This window comes from Ahaetulla prasina, chromosome 7, assembly GCF_028640845.1.
Source record: "Ahaetulla prasina isolate Xishuangbanna chromosome 7, ASM2864084v1, whole genome shotgun sequence".
Classification (NCBI taxonomy): Eukaryota; Metazoa; Chordata; class Lepidosauria; order Squamata; family Colubridae; genus Ahaetulla; species Ahaetulla prasina.
This window is the reverse complement of record NC_080545.1, coordinates 49,216,050-49,240,822: the sequence shown is the minus strand read 5'-3', so window position 1 is coordinate 49,240,822 and position 24,773 is coordinate 49,216,050. Positions and strand designations below refer to the sequence as shown.

Below are 24,773 nucleotides of genomic sequence, written 5' to 3'. Positions count from 1 at the left end.
ATGACCAGATGACAGGTGGACAAAGAGTACAGAATTCATACCCATTCTTGCTTGAAGTTCTTCTTCCCCTACATAAAAATATTTTGGCCTTCCTTTTCTTAGAGAAAGGCAGTTTGCATGTTTACATTCCTTGCACTGCTGCTCTGAGAAACTTCTGGAGAATATCTTGCTTCTTATAAAACTCTTGTGATTAAAATTCAGGATTCCATTTCTGTGTCCTTAATATGGACGCAAGGGATACGGTGGCTCAGTGACTAAGGCGCTGAGCTTGTCGATTGAAAGGTCGGCAGTTCAGCAGTTCGAATCCTTAGTGCCGCATAATGGGGTGATCTCCCATTACTTGTCCCAGCTTCTGCCAACCTAGCAGTTCAAAAGCACATAAAAATGCAAGTAGAAAAATAGGGACCACCTTTGGTGGGAAGTAACAGCATTCCATGCGCCTTTGGCATTTAGTCATGCCGGGCACATGACCACGGAGACATCTTCGGACAGTGCTGGCACTTTGAAACGGAGATGAGCACCACCCCCTAGAGTTCGGAATGACTAGCACGTATGTGCGAGGGGAACCTTTACCTTTACGTAATATGGAAAGGCTGAAAAGGTAAACGTAGCAATTACTTTTTAAAATCTTGGCATACTGAAACATCAATACAATTGTTGCTTGTAGGAGAATATTCTGAAGTTGTAATGACATCTCAAAGAAATTTATCTTTTTGTTTTGAAGGGTGGGGTATAAGATGGTGATTTAATGAGAGAAAAGCATAAAGGAAAGTTCACTGTTACCTTCAGGGCCCATCAGCAAAAACTGACTGGTTCCATTTTGCTGCCTGAGCGAATTATTGAAATTCACTGCCATTGGAACAGAATCCACAATTTAGTGCTAAGCAGAATTTCAGTTTTCCAGCAGGTGAAAACAAAAAGGTCAAATTAACTTGAAACAGAATGACTCGGAAGGTTTTATTTGCTTGATCAACTTTATTTGTATATCTGAAAGTCCAGAAGAGCTTGAACAAAAGGGGGAAATTAAGGAGAAATGATAGCTCTGAACACATCTGGTTTATGAAAAATTATGAAAGTGGCTGATTTGGGGTGTAGGATTCTGAGGAGTAAATCTTATATCGATTTCAGCAATTCTATATCTGCAATTCTACCTTTAAGCCTTCTTAAGGCTTAAATATAAATTAAATTAAATTAAATGATATTTTAATTTTACCAAGAAAAGTGTCTCTGATTTTAATGAAACAAACTCACATGTATTTACAGGTATTGAGTAGCAGTCTCAAATATCTTGCCTATCTTCATGACAGACATGGAATCTTATCCAGCCACAGACCCAGCTAACTAATTATACCAATGCCTGAGTCTACAGCGAAGAAATGCCTCTTCTGTTTGCTGAAGATCTGCCTTCTTTGTTGGCAAAGAGCTGGGAAATGGAAAATAATCTAGCAAAACAGGTGATTCTATGGGCCAAATCAGGCCTGTCAGACAATTTTCCTTTACTCGGGTGGGGAATGATGGCCCTTTTATGACTTGTGGACTTCAACTCCCAGAATTCCTGAGCCAGCCATCATTCCCCACCTCTGCTTTACATCAACTGTAATATAAGAAACATAATTTCTGCAGATAAGTAACTTTCCATTTACCAGTTGGGTAGTAATAATTTAATCAGCAGAATAACAATAATTTTTGCCTTAGAACAACAGTTTGTTTCAGTGAGGTCTTTTCTCATTTACGTATACTGTATATAGGATTGAAAGCTAAGACTAATGTCCTTTGCACACAAGAATGAACATACATCATGATCCAAGTAAATGTAAATTAGGTAAGCCAAATGGCTCAGCTCTATGACTTTTGAAGACTTTATTCAGCTATTTCTAATACGGCTACTTAATACTGTGTTTCCCCAATAATAAGACCTCCCCCGAAAATAGGGCTTCCCTGAAAATATTTAAACGCATGCACAGCCAGTGCCTGCCATTTCCTCTGGTTAGGGTTAGGGAGGCAAAGCTGGAAATCAGGTAAGATGGCAAGAGGATCCCTGTCTCTCTCCACATGCCCCAAAATAATAAGACCTCCCCAAAAATAAGGCCAAGCGCTTATTTCAAGGTTCAAAACCTTGAAATAAGGTTTTATTTTTGGGTAAACACGATAGGTATTGGGGTTTCAATCATAAATAGATCTCCAATCACGCATCCTGTTAGCCCTACCACATCTGAAAGTCAATAGGTTGGAAAAAGTCGCTACACCTCCATTATGACCACAAAAAGATCAGAATCAAGCTGTAAAAGTGGTCTCCCAATAATTAAATTCTTTTACACCTTCTTCTCCCCATTCTCTCTCCACATATCAAAAACAATTCTTGTTCATTCGTTGTGTGAAAGGCAAAATTATCAATATTATCTCTACCTATGCTGCTTTACTATTTCTGTTGATTTCTTCTCCTTCCTTTATGAGCTAATTTAGCAAAGCCAACTCTATCATTTCCACGATCAAAAACAGTGTAAAAACTTGACATAAATACATCTCCTAGAATCCACAATGGTCCTCCATTAGAGATGATATCCAGCGATTGGAAACCACTGAAACACACGGCTTCAGATCCATTGTTTTCCTGCCAAAGAGAAACAAAGATTGCCATTATGTAGCATGTGCTAGACCTGAATTAGAGGGCTATAGTGATGAGAAAGTGTGCTGGGCCCTTTTAACTAAATGCTATGAAATTATTAAGAAGAGAATGGGTAGTTAGGAGAAGTGATGATAGTGCATTTCCTTTAATGTATGATTACCCTGTAGGATTGGGGATATTAGAATGCGAATTATTTATAATTTTGCATTTTTAAACCAATACATGTAGTAAAACTTATTCATCTTCAAAATTAATCTTTTCTTATTTTAAAATACAGTTCATCAACAATTTTGAAAACTTGTTCAAGACTTAATTCTCACTAACAGTTGAAATGATAGAAGGTGTTGAAGCTATAGGAATCTTGGGGGCAAGTGATCACGCAATATTGGAATTCAACATTATGCAAACACAAGTAGTAGAACAAAGTCAAACTAGAGTCTTGGATTTCAAGAGAGCTAATTTCAATAAACTCAGAGAGAGCTTGAGAAGGATTCCATGGATGAGAATCCTCAAGGGGAAAACAACTCAAGAAGCTTGGGAAATTTTGAAAAGTGAGATTATAAAAGCCCAGTCTAGCACAATACCAATGAGGAAGAAAAATAATAGATCTCAAAAGAAACCAGCATGGATGCATAAAGAACTATCTGACAAATTGAAAGACAAAAAGGACAAGTATAAAAAGTGGAAAGAGGGGCAAATAACTAAGGCAGAATATCAGCAAATAGCCCGAGCCTGTAAAGATGAAGTGAGGAAAGCTAAGGCTCACAATGAACAAAGGCTAGCGACAAAAGTAAAAAATAACAAAAAAAGCTTCTTCCAACATGTTAAAAACAAGAAAAAAGTCAAGGAAACAATTGGCCCATTGCTGGGAGAAAGTGGCAAGAAGGTGACAAGCAACAGGGAGAAAGCAGATCTACTTAACTCATTTTTTGCATCTGTCTTTACACAAAAGGAAAAAATAATCCAACCTATCAAAAACAACACCACAAAAAACAGATTAGGAACACAAGTTAAAATAGGGGGGGGGGAAATGGTAAGTGAACATCTATCTACCCTAGACGAGTTCAAATCACCAGGACCAGATGGATTACACTCCAGGGTTCTGAAAGAACTGGCACACGAAATCTCAGAACCACTGAACTAATCTTTCAAAGATCCTGGAGCACAGGGGAACTGCCAGAGGACTGGAAAAGAGTTGATGTAGTTCCCATCTTCAAAAAAGGGGGGAAAAAACAGATCCAGGAAACTATAGACCTATCAGCCTAACCTCAATACCAGGGAAGATTCTGGAAAAGATAATCAAGCAACGAATCACCGAACACCTAGAAACAAAGTAATAACCAAAAGCCAACATGGGTTTGTCAAAAACAGATCATGCCAGACTAATCTTATTGCATTCTTTGACAAAGTGACAAAATTAGTAGACCAGAGGAATGCTGTCGATATAATTTACTTGGGCTTCAGTAAAGCATTTGATAAAGTAGACCATAACCTACTACTAGATAAAGTAGAAAAATGTGGGTTAGACAGCACCACCACCAGATGGATTCGTAACTGGCTGACCAACCACACTCAACGTGTAGTTTTCAACGGAATTACATCCACATGGAGGGAAGTATGCAGTGGAGTACCCCAAGGCTCTGATTTAGGCCCAGTACTCTTCAACATCTTCATCAATGACTTGGAGGAGGGGATAGATGGGGAACTCATCAAATTTGCAGATGACACCAAGCAGGAATAGCCAACACTCCAGAAGATAGGCTCAAGATACAGAAAGATCTTGACAGACTTGAACATTGGGCGCTATCTAACAAAATGAAATTCAACAGTGAAAAAAGCAAGGTTCTACATTTAGGCCAAAAAAACAAAATGCACAGGTACTGTATATGTGGTACCTAGCTCAATAGTAGTAACTGTGAGAGGGATCTTGGAGTCCTAGTGGACAACCAATTAGATATGAGCCAGCAGTGTGCAGCAGCTGCCAAAAAAGCCAACACAGTTCTGGGCTGCATAAACAGAGGGATAGAATCAAGATCACGTGAAGTGTTAGTGCCACTTTATAATGCCTTGGTAAGGCCACACTTGGAATATCGCATTCAGTTTTGGTCGCCACGATGTAAAAAAGATGTTGAGACTCTAGAAAGAGTGCAGAGAAGAGCAACAAAGATGATTAGGGGACTGGAGGCTAAAACATATGAAGAATGGTTGCAAGAACTCGGTATGCCTAGTTTAATGAAAAGAAGGACTAGGGGAGACATGATAGCAGTGTTCCAATATCTCAGGGGTTGCCACAAAGAAGAGGGAATCAAACTATTCTCCAAAGCAGCTGAGGGTAGAACAAGAAGCAATGGGTGGAAACTAAACAAGGAGAGATGTGACTTAGAACTAAGGAGAAATTTCCTGACAGTTAGAACAATTAATGAGTGGAACAACTTGCCTGCATAAGTTGTAAATGCTCCAACACTGGAAATTTTTAAGAAAATGTTGGATAACCATTTGTCTGAAATGGTGTAGGGTTTCCTGCCTGGGCAGGGGGTTGGACTACAAGACCTCCAAGGTCCCTTCCAACTCTGTTATTATTATTATTATAATTCAACATTTGTACAATATGCATATGTCCCTTCCTTCCTTCCTTCCTTCCTTCCTTCCTTCCTTCCTTCCTTCCTTCCTTCCTTCCTTCCTTCCTTCCTTTCCTTGTCTGTCTTTTGTTCTGCCTTTAAATTAGTCTTGACTCCTGATGGCTACCTGGACTAGTCCCTACAGTTTTCTTGGCAAGATTTTTAGAAGTGGTTTGCTATTGCCACCATACTAAGGCTGAGAGAGAATAACTTGCCCCAGGTCACCCAGCTAGTTTTTTGATTAAGGTGGGACTGGAACTCAATCTTAGCATACTAGGCAAAATTGCAAAAACAAAAAAAGTTGCAAAAATATCCACCAAAACCTCTGTAAATTTTGTGAATTTTTGTGGCATTTTTATGCAAAAAGAAAAAGAAAAAGAAGCTAAATTGATATTTTCATAAAAATGAGAACATGATATTGACAAATTCACCCAATCCTATAAATCATTCTAATGATTCTTTCCCCAACTTATTACATACAATTAACAAGCTAAGCTAGAGATGAATGCAAACTCTCATCCACACTGGAATTCAGATACAATCATAAATAGCATACAATAGATGAATAGCATTCACCACCAGACGTCTCTGAAAGTAGAAGTCATTCATCAGTGGAATATTGTAAATTGGCAGGCACTCCCTTGAATCAAACCCAGTTTCTATCTATGCACTACTAAAACTCTTGTTGTCATTACCATTAACTGGGTGAAATGGTGCGTCATTGGGCAACCGTTTTTGAACCATGTTACTAACTCAAATGGCCTAATCTACAGAATATTTCCAAAATCCAGAACCCATGACTCCAAGAGAATGAAATTTGGGGAAGTTTTGGCTGTTTAAGTTCTGCTGATGGCTGCTTTTAACCTTTATGACACTTTCCCAGCCACGTTCACAATTCCTTGATCCCACCCAACACCAGCCTTTTATCTGCTTATCAGGATGGGATGGGAAGGAAGGGAAGGGGAGATTTCTAATGCTCCCTGCCAGTTTCCCTGCCACCCAATGGTGCATGGATTTTCTACTGCTGTCTATGTTAGTGTTGCTTAGACTAAATCTTAAAACTGGGGTAAGCGGTCTGGAATCTCATGGTTGTATTTGGTTTATGTACTATAATTTCACACACACCCCTTTTTTTAATGCCTTAAAGTCAGTCTTGACTCCTGACAACAACATGCACAAGCCCCTGAAGGCTTTTTTGCAAGGTTTTTCAGGAGTGATTTGCCATTTTCTGTTTCCTCGGGCTGAGAGATCATGACTGGCCCAAGGTCACCTAGCTGGCTCTGTGCCTAAGGTGGGATGAGAACTCATGGGCTCCCAATTTCTAGTTGGATGCCTCCTTCTGACCACAGTTGCCAAACTCAGTTGTTTGATTTTCCTATTGAAACATTAGCCGACTAAGTCCTGAAATATGCTTGAGTTTTAAAATAATAATAAAAGTCTCAGAACTGTTCCAAATCTAGGAAAAGCAGAAAATCCTGATACCACTCACATTGGAAGCATGACTTCTTCCACTGTGTCCTCACTCCCAAAAAACATTAATGTAACCATGAATTGCCAAGAGATAGCCTATCTTGTGAAGAAAGGATGTTATTCAGGCAACATCTGAAACACAGCTGATTCTATCAACTAAGGTAGTCAACATGTGCTTCTCCAGATGTTCCCAATGGCCATGTTGGCTCAAGCTGCTTGGCATTCTAGTTCAGCAATATCTGGAGAAGACTCACCAATTGCTCTTTTCTACCTCTCCTGGCAGCCAATTGGGGTACATTGGGTAAGCCTATTAAAGCTCTTACAGCCAACTTCTCACCATGGATACTTGCTCTTGGATTACCATCATATGATCTAATCATTGTCTCTTCATTTGGTCTCTTCTATCACCTTCTGTTCGATCTGAACTGGAATCTGTCAGTAGATGGATACAACTATGTATCTGGTCATTTTGCCTGTGCGTACACTGAATCTGAGCTGAATTAATGCCTAACTATTGCATGGCTTCATGAAAGGCCAGCTTGACTTATTTATCAATCCATAATCACATATGAATAGTACAGATTAATGGAAATCCTGCTGCCCAAGCCTTGGGGCAATTGGACTAGACCAGAGGTCTCCAACCTTGGTCCCTTTAAGACTTGTGGACTTTAACTCCCAGAGTCCCTCAGCCAGCAAAGCTGGCTGAGGAACTCTGGGAATTGAAGTCCACAAGTCTTAAAGGGACCAAGGTTGGAGACCCCTGGACTAGACAGCTGGAGCATGAGGCCTCTTTTTAGACTGAGGGCAAAAGGATCCATTTGCTCCAAATATTACCATCACCTATGCAAAGATGGTTACCTCCACATAAATTAAGTTCATCCTGTGTACAGTCTCATCACCAAATGAGAAAATTTATTTACTGAAGGAGAAAATAGACCTAAAGCAGCATATTCTGACTGTAACAGGAACTGATATATGGAAGATAAGGATCAATATATTAAAAAGTTCTTTGAGCTGATTTCTAAACACTTCCAAAATAATATTGTCAAAAATCATGCTTATGAAAATCTGCACTTATGCCTACTGTGTGGTACAAGAAAATGTATTCATTATTTATTTATTTATTTATTTAGCATATGGCATATCGTACATGGACTTGCAATATATATTAACATTTCAACTAGATTAGTAGACTCCAATAAAAGATGTTAAAAAAATCTATGTCTAGGGCATCTAACCATTGAAGCACAGCATTATTTATATTAAAAATCATTATTAAGTGATTGTTAAGTGATCATTATTAAAGCTTGGATACATACCTTAATTAAATATTGCTTTGGTGTTAATGTGAATTCTATCTGCTCAATGGTAAAGCTTATGGAGGGTAGACTGGAAAGTCTCCTGCAGTCCACAAGAAACTGTAACACAAATCAAAGCATTCCTTGATCTAAAAATTTGGTCACCATTTACACTAACTTGTTCCTGATAATTTCTGACATTCCTCTGATCATCCATTGCATTTGAATATGGAAGTTTTATGTTTAACAATTACGTAAAACAGCAAATGCTAGATCTGCCTTCCACAGGCTAAGCCAAAGAACTGATATAGTGGCTTAATAAAAGCAGCATGAGGCGATATTGGAACTAGTAAAGAGGCAATATTTATCATAAGAATGTAATTTCTCCAATTGCTTTCCCTCTGGTACAGGTGAGCGGGCAACATCCAGACTGATGAGCACAAGGAAGTGGCAAGGTTGGCTAGATCTATCCTAGATTCTTTGACAAGATGCTAAAGATGCTGTTGACATAAAGTTAAACTGTCCATAACAGAGAATGGGCCAAGGAAGAACTAGGGCCATACAAATCTTTGAAAGAGTGGGTAATGAACAAAGGGGAATTTCTTAAATCATTAAAATGTTCATGTTGTTTGCAAGATTGGCACACTTTTGACACTGATGAACTGTCACAAGTGGTAGTTTGCACTGTGTGGGCCTGTGTGCTGAGCAATTTCTTTTAAAAGAGACATGTAAGCTTTAAAAGGATGTCACTGTTTTAATGATTCAAAATAAGGTCCTACATATACATTGTAAAACACCATTCTTGGAGGTGTGCACAACTGACAACTAGCCATGTGCTGCATATCAGCTAATAGAAACAAGCATTATCATCAAGCCTGTCAAAGCGGACAATCAATATAGGTGATGATGTGTAAAATCAGTTGTCAAAATGGAAGTTTTAAGAAGGGAGTGAGTACGATTCTGGAGCTACACAGTGAAGTTCATAATTTGAGCAGTCCTTTTCCTCCAGCAAAGCCGGTGAATGTATAAAAGATATTTAAAATGATCATGAAACTTACTCAAATGCACTACATTAGATTCCATTATCCTAGTCGTAAAAAGACTTCATAGTCATAGTGGCATCTAAGTACAATTACAGTCTTCAACTCTATCAGTATCTCACAACTCATAATGATATAAGGACAACAGATGGCAGCAAAAGGTCCTAGAAACTTTTCAGAAGAAATCCACATGAATTAGGTCAACTTCCAGGCAACAAAATTAAGGTCAGTCTACCCGTTCTTTAGCCAGCATTAAACTATACTACTATAAAATTTCATCTGTAACAACTTGTATACTACAACAGGACTAATGTCTCCTAAATGATGGTATCCTTCTTTACCACAAAGAAAAGGAAAAGAAGCTCTGGGTTGTATGTATGTATGTATGTATGTATGTATGTATGTACGTACGTACGTATGTATGTATGAATGTATGTATGTATTTACTTAAGCATGTATTAGATAACAGATATAAGTATAAACATTATTATGAATACATGAAATGGATATGAATAAAAGGGAACATTAGGACAGGAACAGTAGGCACGCTGGTGCGCGTATGCACGCCCCTTAAAGACCTCTTAGGAACGGGGTGAAGTAGACACCCCCTCTACCATATGTCACCAGCTACTGGGAAAATATCCAGGCTTTACACAAATACTATTGGGCGTTAATGCTTGACTTTCCAGCATGTATCAGCAAGTCTGAAAAACAAGTTGAACAGTAAAGAGGAGGAGATCCTGCTTCTCTGCATGAAAAAAGTTTTTAAAAAAGGAAAAAAAAATATCTGAAAGGAGCTGAAGAGCAGGATGCAGTGAAGCAGGATCTCCTTCTCTTTACTGTTCAATCTGTTTTTCAGACTTGCTGATAGATGCTGGAAGGTTAAGAATTAGCTCCCAATAGAGTTTGTGCAAAGCCTGGAATTACTTTTGATAGATGCTCATTTGCTCTCCAGTCTCTTTTTCATTCCTTCTGAAGGCCAGTTTACCGTCTTCTTAGAAGGACATGAGCCTGTGTTCAAAAGTAGCCAAACTAACAGCTGACTGATGGGGAATGGCTGCTTAAAATTCACTCACATTTTCTCTGCAATTTCCCCCTTCACATTTCTTAATTGTGAAGTCAGTCTTATTTAAAACATGGGTTTACACTCTTTTGAAAAAGCGATTAAAGCCATGTTTAAAAGTGACCAAACAATGACAGGCCCCTGGGAAGGACTGTGCCATGAAGCAGCAGCTAGCCTCTTTCTCATTAACCCTTTAATTCATTCTTCACTTTCATCATTGGTCTGCTGCCCTTTGAGCCAATCAGGTCCCCAAATTGGATCAGAGACGTGATAGATAAAAGGTTTGATTGTTATGGGTTCTCTTGCAGCCCTATGAAAGAAGAGCACCCAGTTTCTGGGCTGAAGAATCAAGATAAACATAGAAATATCATCAAGTAGTCATCCAAATGTTTGTAGCCCAGACCTAGAATAAAAAATGCTGGCCAATTCATCTAAGCATCTTCCATTCAGTACCTTTCCCATTTTCATTCTCCCTTATCAGTATCCATTGTAGAAGAACATTTGCTCCAAATATAGTGGATAAACACTCAGTAAATAAATGCCAAATTCTCTCTTTAAAATTTCAGCCTCTTCCATTTCCAGCAGCTTCTATGCTGGTTTCCAAATATATTAAATATAGGCATAGAGATAAAAGGATTATAACAAAACTTCATTTTTAATTTTACATTTCACAAAACCAATCTTTATTTGTGCTTTCGTATATCTCTTATTTTGAAAGGTCTTATCCCTCTTAATACGTTTGTGTCACCATGATAGCAATAATTTTTATCCTTTCCAGCCCAGAACTTTATTTACCTCTCCAGAAGAACTGGGGACAGCTCCAATTTTTGCTTGTAGTTTTTTAATATCTAGTAATGGACCAGTAATAAGAGAGGTTCCTGAATCTACAATAGCTTCACAGCCATTTTTACATGCTACGATCTGTCCCTGGATTTTCACACTGCATTATTGGATGTGGAAAGCATAAAGGGATGGGGAAGAAAGTAAACATCAATAATCAAGAAACAGACTGAAAGTAATTGGAATACATGAATACAAAAACAAGCAAAATTAAATAGGTATTTGAAAAAGCCAACCTCAGATCTTTTCTCTTTCTCTGCATTACACACACACACACACAAAAAAAACACACTACATCTGTACATTAATATCATTTGGATTTTTGCATTCAGTATTGTTAAGAGAAAGTAAGGCTGCAATCTCATACTTGCCTGTTTCAAAATTCTGTGGTAAGATTTATGCTTCAGTAAATATGTACTGAATTATCCTCTAACCTAGGGGTGTCAAACTCATGGCTCGCGGGCTTGATGTGCCATGCCCCGGCCATGCCCACCTTTTTTTTTTTTTTTAATTTTACATTTCACAAAACCAATCTTTATTTGTGCTTTCGTATATCTCTTATTTTGAAAGGTCTTATCCCTCTTAATACGTTTGTGTCACCATGATAGCAATAATTTTTATCCTTTCCAGCCCAGAACTTTATTTACCTCTCCAGAAGAACTGGGGACAGCTCCAATTTTTGCTTGTAGTTTTTTAATATCTAGTAATGGACCAGTAATAAGAGAGGTTCCTGAATCTACAATAGCTTCACAGCCATTTTTACATGCTACGATCTGTCCCTGGATTTTCACACTGCATTATTGGATGTGGAAAGCATAAAGGGATGGGGAAGAAAGTAAACATCAATAATCAAGAAACAGACTGAAAGTAATTGGAATACATGAATACAAAAACAAGCAAAATTAAATAGGTATTTGAAAAAGCCAACCTCAGATCTTTTCTCTTTCTCTGCATTACACACACACACACACACAAAAAAAAAACACACTACATCTGTACATTAATATCATTTGGATTTTTGCATTCAGTATTGTTAAGAGAAAGTAAGGCTGCAATCTCATACTTGCCTGTTTCAAAATTCTGTGGTAAGATTTATGCTTCAGTAAATATGTACTGAATTATCCTCTAACCTAGGGGTGTCAAACTCATGGCTCGCGGGCTTGATGTGCCATGCCCCGGCCATGCCCACCTTTTTTTTTTTTTTTTTTTAAATTTTTATTACTTTTTTTACAACAAACAAACAAACAAAAAGAAAATACATTATTACACCCTTGTGCTATACATAAAAGGAAGATTTGGGTCTTCGGATATATCCTCATGATTGCCAAAATCCACGTTCTCGAGGTACAGGTACTGAAGCGTCCAATGTTCCAAGCGCAAAGTCCACAAATGGTTTCCAAATCTTCCAGAAAATATCTTCTTTATACACACCACTTCTAATTTTAATATCACATGTCATTTTATCATTTAAAGCTAATTTCCACATTTCAGAATTCCACTCTTCTATTCTAAAAATCATATCTAGTTTCCAATATCTAGCTATTATAATTCTACCTATTATAATCATAATTCTAATCAATTCTTTTTCATATTTTGTTAATTCTATTTCCTTAATTACCAACAATAATATAGTTTCCACTCTCAATGTTATTACTTTCCCCATCATTTCAAATATCATTTTCTCCAATTGTTGCCAAAACTTTTAACCTTATCACAATTATACCACATATGTTCATAAGTCCCCAATTCCATCTCACATCTCCAACATTTTTACTAATTTTTTATCCATTTGTGACAATCTTACTGAGTCAAATCCCATTTCCAAACAACTTTATAATTGTGCTCTTTAATCCTTATAGATAAAGTTCTCATAATTCTACTCTTCCAATTCACATTCCAATCTGACTCTGGTATTTCAATATTAAGATCTTTTTCCCAATTTGTCCTCATCACTCTTTGTAATTTTTCATCAGAATTTATAATCTTATAAACCCTACTAACGAGTCCCTTTAGCCCAATTTCATCTTTCATAATCCGAGATACTAAATATTCAAATTCAGTTTCACATCTATTTATCGAATAATTTTCCTTTAGTTTTTTGTCCATTTTTCTATCTGTATTTTTTCAAACCAACTTAACCCTAATTTTTCAATAATTTCTTTATTCCTCCTTTCATTTCCCATAACTTTTATCCAATCTCTAATAATTTCTATATTTTCCTCTTTAATCACTTCATTACGTTTTATATTATTTTTAATCGGCCAAATTCCAATTGTCTCCCCCAAAAAGATTATATCCGGAATTAAAATTTTAACAAATTTATTCCACATTTTACTTAATCCCTTTAACCAATAACTTCTACTTACGCATTTTAAATTTGCTTTATCTAAAAACCACTTTGATCCAAATTTCTCTATATCCCTTAACTCTAAGTCTCTCCAATAATTATCTTCACCTTTAAATATTTTTACCACTATCCGGATACCATACGTACAGTAATAATTAAATAATTCCTAATTCCTAATCCACCTTCCTTTTGATTTTGATACCACATTTTCTTCACTAATCTAGGTCTTTTACCACCGTTACAAAATTTATCCAGTTTTTTCTGATATCCTTCAATATCTTTCTCTGTCAAATTTAGTGGTAGCATCTCGAATAAAAAGTTGAACTTGGGCAGCAACATCATCTTACACATTGCAATTCTACCAAACCAAGACAACTTTAAAATTTTATATTTATCTATCTTCTTCTCAATTTCGTTAATCACCACATCATAATTAAATTTTTTCAATTCTTTAACCTTAAGTGAAAGCACTATACCCAAATATTTCAATGTGTTTTTAATCCTTATCCCAAATTGCTCTTGCATATTCTCAGACTCATTACCATTACTATCCATCAATAATTCTGACTTTGACCAATTTACTTTCAATCCTGTCATTTCCTCAAATTCTATCAAATGCTTATATATCTTTTTCAGATCTTTCTCTACATTTTTCAAAATAATTAAAGTATCACCGCATACAAATTTATCTTATACCCCTTATATCCTTCTAATTCTTCATCTTTTTCTATCATTTTTGTCAATATTTCCATAGCCAATAAAAATAATGTTGGGGACAGGGACATCCTTGTCTCGTACCAGCTTCTAATTTTATCTCTTCAGTTAATATTCCATTCACCTTCACTCTTGCACTGCTCTTTTGGTACAATTTTGAAATAACATGTATAAACTTATTACCAAAGCCTAAAGCCTCCACAATTACTTTAATAGTTTCCCATTGTACAGAATCAAAAGCTTTAAAAATATCCAATGATACTATACCAATTTTATCACCATTATATTCAGCTACATCTATAATATTTAATACTCTTCTAACAATATCACTCATGTATCTACCCTTCACAAAACCTACTTGATTATAACTTATATATCTATCTATAAATCTATTTAATCTATTACTTATAATAGCAGTAAATATCTTTGCATCCTGATTAATTAAAGAAATGGGCCGATAGGACTCAATCCTTTCTAAATCTTTATCTGGTTTAGGAATTAGGATATCACCGTTCTGTTCCATGACGAAGGTACTTCCCACCATGTAATATTCCATTGAATAATTTTTGCAATCTTGGTATTATTAATTCTTTAAATTCTTTATAAAACTCAACAGGTAATCCATCCTCACCTGGAGCTTTCCCTAATTTTAATTTTTGTATTATTCCATTAATCTCATCTTGTGTTATATCTTCTTCCATCAATTCCTTATATGTTTGATCAATTTTCACCACATACTTTTCTAAATAGCTTTGCAATTTTCCCCGATTAATTGGTTTCTTTGAATATAGATTCTGAAAAAAATTTCTAACCACTTCACATTTCTCTAATTTTTTATAACATCTTATACCTCTATCATCTATCAAAACTCCAATTTCTCTCTTCTCTCTTTTATCTTTCGCCATCTTTGCCAATAATTTAGAATTTCTATTACTAAATTCAAAAAAATTCCTATTTAAAAATCTCAAATTTCTTTTTACTAACTCTGTATCTTCTTCTATCATTTTATTTCTTAACATATTAAGCTCCTGAAGAATTTTTTTTTCTTTAGTAAGCAAAAATTGATTTTCCAATTTTTTAATCTGATTTTTATCTTTCCATTTTAATTTTATAATTTTTATATTTCCTACTTGATAATTTGATACTCTCCCCTCTAAACACCGCTTTTGTCGCATCCCAAACAATTTCAAATTTAACCTCCCCGTTATCATTTAATCTCCAACTTTCCTCCAATTTTTTAAGTATCCATTTTTTATCCTTTTCATTTTTATACAATTTCTCGTCATATCTCCAATAACTTCTTTTTTTCTCAAAATTAAAATCTAAATCCACCATAACTTCTGCATGATCAGAATCTTTAAAAATTCCCACATCTACCTTATCCACATTATTCAACAAATCTTTAGAAAGAAAAATATAATCAATTCTAGAATATGTATTATATATCTTAGAGAAAAAAGTGTATACTCTCTCAATTCCTTTAACCTCTCTCCACACATCAACCACGCCGTTTCGAAGCATCCACATATTTAAAATCCCCATTTTATTTGCTCCTCCACAGCGGGTGGGATTAGTACTGTCTATTTTATCTCTGATTAAATTAAAATCCCCAGCCACAATTACTTTCCCTACACTTTCATTCTCCAAAATTTTTGTTATTTTTTCAAAAAATTCTCTTTGTTTTTCATTCGGTAAATATAAATTAACAAGTGTCACTTTTTCCTCATTAAGATTTCCAACAATTATTACATATCTTCCATCTTCATCCAAAATTACCTTATGTTTTTCAAAGTACACCCTATCTGATATCAGTGTTGCAACTCCTCTAGCTTTTGAAGTTCCAAATGCTTTTTCATATATTTGCATACCTTTTATATACATTCTATTTGAATCTTCAGATTTCTGATGGGTTTCTTGTAAAAATAAAAGTCTTGGAAAATACGAAGCTGAATGCGGGTCATCGCTATCCTTTTTTTTGAGTGATGAATTTAAATAGACAGCCCGAAAGAAGTGGCCCGGGCATTGGCACGTCCCCTCTCCCCCATTCTCTTTATAGAGGCGAAACCGACGAGGATGTGGGGGAAGAAGATTGTTTGTGCTTTATTGTTTGTTTTGTTTTTTGTTTTTTTCTGTTTTCTTATTGTTGTTTATATGTTAAATATAGGTTATATGGTAGTTTAATGTCGGGTGGTGGGCACAGAAAGGAAGATGCGGGGATAGGATTAAAAAATTTATATTTTAAATGGGAGTTATAAAAATAATGTCATGGAATGTGAAGGGTACAGGGAATCAGATTAAAAGAAGAAGATTGGAGCTTAAGATTAAAAGGGATTTACCAGACATTTTATTTTTACAAGAAGGCCATGCCCACCTTTGTTTTAGAGAAGGGGGGGAAGTCATGGTGTGTCACGTGATGACAACGTGATGATGCAAGTTTGACACCCCTGTTCTTACCCATGCAAGTATCTGCCCACCTAGCAGTTTGAAAGCATGCAAATGCGAGTAGATTAAAAGTTACCACTTCAGTGGGAAGATAACAGCATTCCGTGCATCCTTGACATAGAATCATGCTGGCCACATGTCCACAGAAACTGTCATTGGACAACGCTGGCTCCCTCGAGCATAAAATGTAGATGAGCACCATGCCCCGAGTCAGACATGGATGTAAGGAAAACTTTTACCTTTTACCATGCAAATATCTAATTTATTTTATTTATAATGAGAGCACAAGAAAAACATGGTATTGTTTTTTAAAAAACAGAAAAACAAAAATGTAAAGAAAACATCTTGGTCATGTTTTCTATGTGTCTCTTCTTTTGAAAAAGTTTCTATAGGTGAACATATTAAAAGAAAATTATACGATATGTATAATTGTATACATATAATATGTATTAATTAATTATATGTAGTTAAATTAAATATGCTCTGCATGCACAGCCCCTTAGACTCTGAGGTCCAGCCACCAGTCCTAAGTAGTGTGGTTGATAAGATTCAGCCACAGAGGAAACAAGTCCATAGATTGGAGAGACTTGGCAAGAAATAAAACAACAGAAGAGCCAATGCTGAGAGCTCAGCTGCTGCAGCTCTGTATTTTATTCATTCATTTATTTAGACAATTTACATGGCTGCCTGTTCACTCTCAGTGACTCTGGGTGGCTTACAAAAAATAAGCTGGTGTATTGTCCTTCTTTCCTGGTAGTAGATGCTGAAAACAATTTTTCAGACCTCAACTCTGTCTATGACTATGCTATGTTTAGAACTCTGGATTCCACCTCATTGTCTTGTCTCTTGGATTTGTTGCTGTTTAGTGAATTCTTGGTCTTGATCTATACCAATCCTGTGACTCTCTTTACAGTTGCCATCATAATATATTGGTAAAAGGACTCTTCTTTTTTTTAAAAAAATCTTTCTGAGCTCATATATTACTGGACTGTGGTAGCAAGCATCCTGCTCGTTATCTTGTTGGCTGTCAGCCAACAGTGCAGGCCCAGAAAATTGCTTCTCATTCTCAAACATAAGCACAATATTTATGGATTGGTTGTAGTTCATCTGCTTCATCAGGAGTCAGAAGTTGTTTTTGCATGCCTACCTCAAGGTTTCTGTTTTAGCAAACTTACTTTTCTAAAGGAATCTGCCAGTACATTTTCCGACTGACAGGAATCCAGTATATGGGTCCATGGTAGAGTGAATGGTCTATGCCTCCAAATATCAATTCACCTCCATCCTTGGTGCCATCTCTGAAAAGATGAAATGCATTATGCTGATGAGCAAAAGGTGTAGTTGTTAAATTGAATGAGAACACAACTGGGACTCAGAGAGATATTTGAAATAAATTAGGGATGGTAAAGAAATCTGTTATGGATTTATTTTCAAGAAAAATGACGTAACCTGACAAAATGGAAAATATTGTAGCATGAATTATCAGTTATTAAAATCTACCTCAAAGTATTTCTCAGCTCATAACTGCATATAAAATGGTGTATATTTGGGAAAGTTTTATGTAATGCATATATATTTGGAAATATCTATAATACAGATCATTGGAAAGCTGTATACAGATATAAGTAGGGAAATATGCTTATAGGACTTGTAATAATCTATTCTTAGAAAAAGTTGTTCATAGAAAAATGGATTGTCTTTCTTTTTTTTAAATACAGAGCTTTAATCAAACAGATGGGCTGAAAATTAATATATAAGCATGCTGTGATTTATTTTGGTGGTTTATTTTGAGAGAAGGAAACCTCCTTGGCTGCAAAGAAAGCTTTTCAACTGTATTTATCTAAGAGTTGTGAATAGTGTTTCCCAGAATATATAATGCAGAATTAGATAAATCAATCATCTTTCTGTACATGTATTATTCTTTTGACACAGAGCTGGACCATTCCCCCAAAGAGGCAATGGCATGAGAATTAAATAACTCTTGAATAGATGTTGATCAATTGATGCATCTATTTCTCCTCTATTCACATATATTAATGTTTTTTTTTTGTTTACATTTATATCCCGCCCTTCTCCGAAGACTCAGGGCGGCTTACGGTGTATAAGGCAATAGTCTCATTCTATTTGTATATTTTTTACAAAGTCAACTTATTGTCCCCCCAACAATCTGGGTCCTCATTTTACCTACCTTATAAAGGATGGAAGGCTGAGTCAACCTTGGGCCGGGCTTGAACCTGCAGTAATTGCAGGCTGCTGTGTTCTAATAACAGGCTTCTTAACAGCCTGAGCTATCACGGCCCCTTCTTTTCACATGCAAATACTGACCTGTTCAGAAAGAAGGAAAACACAGGCTCTTCAACCAAATTCTGCTTCATCATATTGTCAAAGACTGGAACAGAGTCCACCACTGACAAGTTAGGGTATGCCAAGCCCAACACTCCATCAAAATGTGCAGAGACAAAGGTGTTGCCTGGCTCCAAGAGAGATTCACCAAAGTCTTGGGCCTCAATGGAAATGTTGCTAATCTGTTCATTGATTGTAAAAGAAAAACAGTAGGAAAAGATATTATAGCTGCATATAGTAGGAACCATTTCAAGGAAAATGTTGTTTTATTTAGATTTTTATTCCACATTTCCTCTACAATTCATGGCAACAAGCATACCATCACTCCTTTTTTCTCATATTTTCTTCACAACAACCCTATGAGCTCACTGGGCTGAGAAAGAGTGACTGGTCCAAAAACACCAAGCCAGTTTCTCACGCCTAAGATGGGACTAGAAATAATTGTTTCCTGGTTTCTAGGCCAACATCTTAACCACTATACCAAACTGGCTCTCAATTGTTTCCTTAGGATATTATTATTCCTAGCTCCCCTAACAAGAAGGTTCCTATTTTAAATTATTTTTAAAAGAGAATTGGTCTCATTTATCTCCAGCAATTTATTTTTTAATTCTACTACTATACACATTCTCAGAAAACATAAAGTCCTTGAAGATAACAGCAGTTCTCTCACCTGGACCACATCTTTAGAAAAAATGCCAATGAGGTGCCCAGTACCGTACTGTAGAGAAAATTGTCGCCCTCCATGTTGATAGGAATGTGACAGAAATGATTCAAATTTGTTGTGTGTTACTGTAAAAATAAAATTTGCTCTTAGCCTATTACTTCTTCGGGAAAATAGGATTAACTTTTAAAAGTATTTTTTCAACAAAAGAAAAACATGAGATTAAAGTATCAGGGTCAACTTATTTGGCAGAAAGCAGAGCAACTCTTTGATTCAGGTGAATAAGGCAGTGGGTCAATGACAATTCGTCAAGGTCAACTCACCATGGCTAACTCACTAAAGCCAACTCACCATGGCCAACTCGCCTTGGCCAACTCACCTCAGGTCAACTCGTTGTGGTACAAGATTCATATTAATATCAAAGAAATAGTGGAATAGAATCATTAAAGAAAGGTTCCAAATGGAGGGACAAAATGAAATATGAATGACAAAAATTTATTTATTTTAAATAATTAAATTGAATTGATAAATTGTCCCACAGTGAGTTGGCCAAGGCAAGTTGGCCCATTCCAGAGGCAGCTGCTTTATGTGACAGAGGCTAAGGACAAATTGAACTGGCAGAACTGGAGGATCCCTGAAGTCTATTCAGTTTCTGTATATGTTAGGGACGAATATCACCTTCCTGTGGTACAGCCTCGGCAAAGCTGATATTTGGATCTGAATGTTAAGCTATTCAAAGTATACTGAAATTCTCCTACTAAGAGAAAGATTCAAAAGTGTTTCCGACTCACTTCAAATCTAGTTTCTTTACTGAAGGCATTGTTGAGAAACTCTGCAGCTAAAAATTCTTGACTGCTTATGAAGAATGGATATAGGAAATTACCCCACTAGGGCAGAATAATCAATCACTTGAACAAAAATTAGCTTCAGATTCAAAGGTACACAAAATACTGTTGTGGATATGAACATCTTTGTTTAGATCTATTATGATTATTGATGGTTTAGGCTGAAGGAATTGGGTATGTTAGATCTCTTTCAGATTAAGCATTCTACTATTCCTTGTTCCTAGTTATTTTAGTTCTATTTAGACTTTCCTCCTCATTAAAACAGTTTAAATAAAAATATGAATAATAAAACCACAAATTCTAAAAGAAATGACAATAAAATCGAAAAATCAATAAAAATAGAAACTTCAAAATAATGTTCATTAAAAAATGAGACAACTCCAAAATGATACAATTTTTGAAGAGTTGTATCATCCAGCCAAAATAAATGAGAAATATCAGCAGAGAAGAAATCTCAAAGGGGGTTCCATATCTATGAGAGAACTTTGCATTAGATGAAGTCATGAATTAACAATTCTTTCCCCTAATTTCCTGTATAATGACAAAATTTGAAGTTTTCTTTGTTGATTTTATTTAAGTTCTTGAATGATGTAAATATTTCTTACAACAAGCGTCACTCATGCAATATATTGATGGTATCCAAAAATCAGCAGATCCAGTGTCAAGTATCACAGAGAATTTCTGTGGTGGGGTGCCAATGCTCACTTCTCCATAGTATTGGGCCTAGGAGAAAAAAGGCATCCATCATTCAGTAATTAGTCACCTACCAAGTTCCAACTTGCACTAAACCCTTTTCAGGTCTAAGGCTTCAGCCCAGACATCTTATAAGAAAGGGCAGTATAAGGGTTCATAGCTAGCCTGCTCATCTCTAAAACACGAAAAGGACTTGCTCTTGACCAAAGTCTTTGGCAGATCCTGTTAATCATCTGGAGAATTTGGGGGGCGGGCGGGTGTTGAAACTCTGATATCTATAATTCCAGCTTCAGCTTCAGAATTATTATTTTGTAAACACAGGACAAGTTTGGGGTTTTAAAAAGCCATTGGCTCTATTGTGCCCTCTGCTAACTGGCTTCTAGCTGTGATTAGTGGACTCTGTGAATCTGATAAAAACACTTAATAGAACCCATAAGCCTGAAGTCAAGCATACCAATAGCACAGGCAATGTTATAATAAAATAACCTCTGTTAAAAGGAGTGGATTTTTGCTAATTTTTTCATTTCCATATTTAACTCTATTTGCTTCCCAACCCTTAAGAAAAAAAAAACATCCAGAAGCATAGGAGAAAATAACAAAAACTCTTCCATTAATGGGAATCCTTCGACATCAAATATCTTTTTAGGAAATCAGTGCACATTTGGATTGGTATTATTATATTTTTATTATTTATTTGTTCACCTGTTTTTAATTAGTATTATAAATATAAACCATAACATAGTTTGATCCCAAAGTCTCTGCTCACAAAATAGAATTTGCCCATTTTTATTTCCCCATAGTTTATTTTGGATCATGAAAGCTTTTCATGAAAGGCCTGAGGAGGATGCTTGAAACAACCCCAAGAGGTTGTATGGGAAGAAAAGGTGCTGTAGAAAGGAGAAATAGTAAAAGGAGGATCAAGGTATGGCAACTCACACAAGGCTCAGGAATGGCATTTTGAGCAATACAGAAGTACTGTATATTGCATACTGAAATACTGTGAGCAGGGTGGGAAATACTATGTGGTGTCTGAATCCAAATCAATAAAATCAATTCCACTATTGGTTTTTGTTTTACTTATTAAGTCAGTGTAATACAGCTTGATCATGTACTTTGCGAGGTGCTTATCTGTTTTATACGAATAAGCATTTAAGCATTTAACAAATTTTCCAGCTATACAGTATAAAATTAGTTATAAACTAATTAAAATTGAACAGGCCTGACTCATAGGAAGGTCTAACTCCTATTCTAAAACTGGAAAAAGTGGAGACTGAGCTAAATTCCTAGATGCAGCATGGATGTTGTGTAGGGAAGGGTCTTTCCCATATGCATAACAAGATCTCAGAGAATAAGGACATTGGAAAAGAACCTCTTGTCATGATTTAATAGGTTAGGTATTAAACAGAACCTGATATAACAGATTAGGTCACAGGTAATCAGGTTTTTTTTAAAAAAAGTCTAGGGTTTTAAATGTTAAAGCTACTACTTTAAACGGTAGGCAGAAAGTAAGTGCCGAGCTCTGCAGATTTTTAATATGGAATCATTTTAGTTCCAATATTCTGCACTTATTTGCTGCCTGGATGTTTTACACCAATTGCAGCTTTAGACACTTCTCAAGGATTGTCCAACATGAAGTACTTTACAGTAGCAAATCAGCCCTGGAAACTTTGGCCAAGTCTAGCAACTCAGGAATGGTTAGATAAGGCACAGTCACAGTGCAAATACACTCTCTGCGGTCACTGTCACATGGAAACCCAAAGCTATTGGGGAGGGGTCAAAAAACAAATATTTAGGTCATTTGGTTTCATCCAGTCCAGGGGTGTCATCAGCATACCAGTGATATATCATTCCAAAGCTCTACATGAACTCTGCCAACAATTTTATTTTTTGTGAATGTTGAAAATAATCGTGAAGTTGATTAAAAAAAAAGTGAGCCATTGAATCTGAGATGTCAAGAGAGAATCAGTCACTGTTGCCTTTAGAGGTTTATCAGGAATCCGCTCCGTATCAGTCCACTCTCCACATCAACCCAGAGCTCACAATCTATTTTTAGGAATTACCCATCACTGGCATCTGTGTGTGCCAACAATATTAGTGAGTTTAAGTGTTGTAAGTGTCTGATTAGTATTTTCATTGCTTCGATTGGTAAATCCCATTTTGCATAATATGTTGGTCTAGGCAAAAGATCTCATTAAAGGGGCCAATTAAGGGCTGTTTCAGGAGAAGTTTCCATTCCTTTCAATACAGCCCAACAATGGAAGGAAAACTCTCACTCCATGGGATGGGAGCAAATGTAATAGCTGATGACACCTTCAAACTGAACTTTTAAATTTTAGTCTTTCAGCATGCCAAAAAAGTTATATTTATACAATGCGGATTAAAGTGGAGCATGATAGATGACAGTTACAAAAATGGGCTAAAGTTGATTTTAGAGCACAACAGCTAAAGGGGAAAATTCTGTAGGGCTCCCTTCCTCCTCGTTTCCTTAGCTCTATGCTAATTTTGCTTACTGGTTGACCCAGAGCTGTCCCAGGGTGTTCTTTTCATTCTATTTTCTACAAATATACTCACATTCATGTAATTATGAAGCTTTTCCTTTGCAGTTCTCATGGACAAAAGAATATCAGATGGAAAGCAAGGATGGTATTTCCGAGCAAAACTTTCAGGTAAATTATTCCTCCAAAATTGCTCCAGTTGTCCTCTTTTTCGAAGTACAGTTCGGATAGAATTAAACTGAACTAGTGGAATCCTAATTGAACAATATAAATATAGATTTGAATGTTGACACTGCCATTTACTAAATGTCATGATTTGCATTGTTTTTCCCACTTTGAGGCTCAGTGAACTGATACTATGGTATTATCAAAGTACACTATGGGTGGGCTAATTTATCTGTTTGGTTCAATTGGCCAAACTCACTGGACACGAACCATTTAAACCTTGCTATTAGAAAAAGTAGCCAGAGACATATAAAAAGTAAACTCCCTTTGACATGCAATCCATCTAGGTCCAAATGGACCCGTCTCCAGCCCAAAACATTAGCCCAGAAAGCGAAAAAACAGGATAGCCTGGGGAAGGATGAAATTATGATTAAACTTTAGAAAGAGTGTGGGTAAAATATAAATGCATTTATAAGCAGCCCCCACCTCCCAAAAATCAGATTCTGTTTCTTTGTGCTACCATCTTTTTTCTTTTTCTCTTTCTTTTTCTAGTTTCTTTGTTTTTTCCTAATATTTGTATTTGTAATAAAGCTTTGTTATATTCCTAATATAACATCTAAAAGACTCAGCGGGAAATATCTACATGTATCACCTATTTCTATGGCAGATAAGTTAGGTTTAATGCTTAAATATTCAGGCCTTATAAAAAGAGCATTTTAAGAACTGGATTTACGTGATTTGTTTTGGTTTTGCCAGAAATGAAAACTGTACCTGTAGTAGCATCATACTCTAATAGTTTCTGGCATTATTTAAACATTAGAAACTTTTCTAAGGAAGCTTTGAAGTAAACTGATTTTTTTTTCATATTGCTGCATATACACACAAATAAGAATGCTCTGAAATTCTTTCTTACCTTATCAGAGCAGCCATGAATGGAATATAAACCAGAATTAGTAAGAGAACCTTCATGCCTTCAGTGTATTGAAAATGAAAATGTACCTGATTGCTTGGAGCATTTGCTCTTTTATGTGTCACTGTGGTTCACTGGGAACACAATCAGCTATTGGTGAGTCAATAGCTGTTTGGCAGGACATCTGCAATATGCTGTAAAAGCAC

General features: G+C 36.1%; 1 protein-coding gene across 1 annotated transcript; it reads right to left on the bottom strand.

Annotated features, from left to right (window-relative positions):
• Window positions 1-2,419: 2,419 nt before the first annotated feature.
• Window positions 2,420-24,626, bottom strand: LOC131201978 (cathepsin E-like). The gene is made up of 9 exons (XM_058190465.1): window positions 24,571-24,626; window positions 23,569-23,746; window positions 20,910-21,027; window positions 19,469-19,587; window positions 18,781-18,980; window positions 17,634-17,753; window positions 11,603-11,747; window positions 8,034-8,132; window positions 2,420-2,611 (listed from the first exon to the last, which is right to left on the bottom strand). Exons 1-9 carry the CDS (start codon window positions 24,624-24,626, stop codon window positions 2,420-2,422), a joined length of 1,227 nt encoding a protein of 408 aa, XP_058046448.1.
• Between the last annotated feature and the right edge of the window lie 147 nt (window positions 24,627-24,773).

Excerpts from the sequence above, each read along its gene's own strand:
- LOC131201978 (XM_058190465.1), bottom strand. The coding sequence starts at position 24,626 with ATGAAGGTTCTCTTACTAATTCTGGTTTATATTCCATTCATGGCTGCT. Across the intron at positions 23,747-24,570 it reads TTCATGGCTGCTCTGATAAG|GATTCCACTAGTTCAGTTTA; the intron begins GTAAGAAAGAAT and ends TTGTTCAATTAG. Across the intron at positions 21,028-23,568 it reads AGCTTCATAATTACATGAAT|GCCCAATACTATGGAGAAGT; the intron begins GTGAGTATATTT and ends TTTTTCTCCTAG.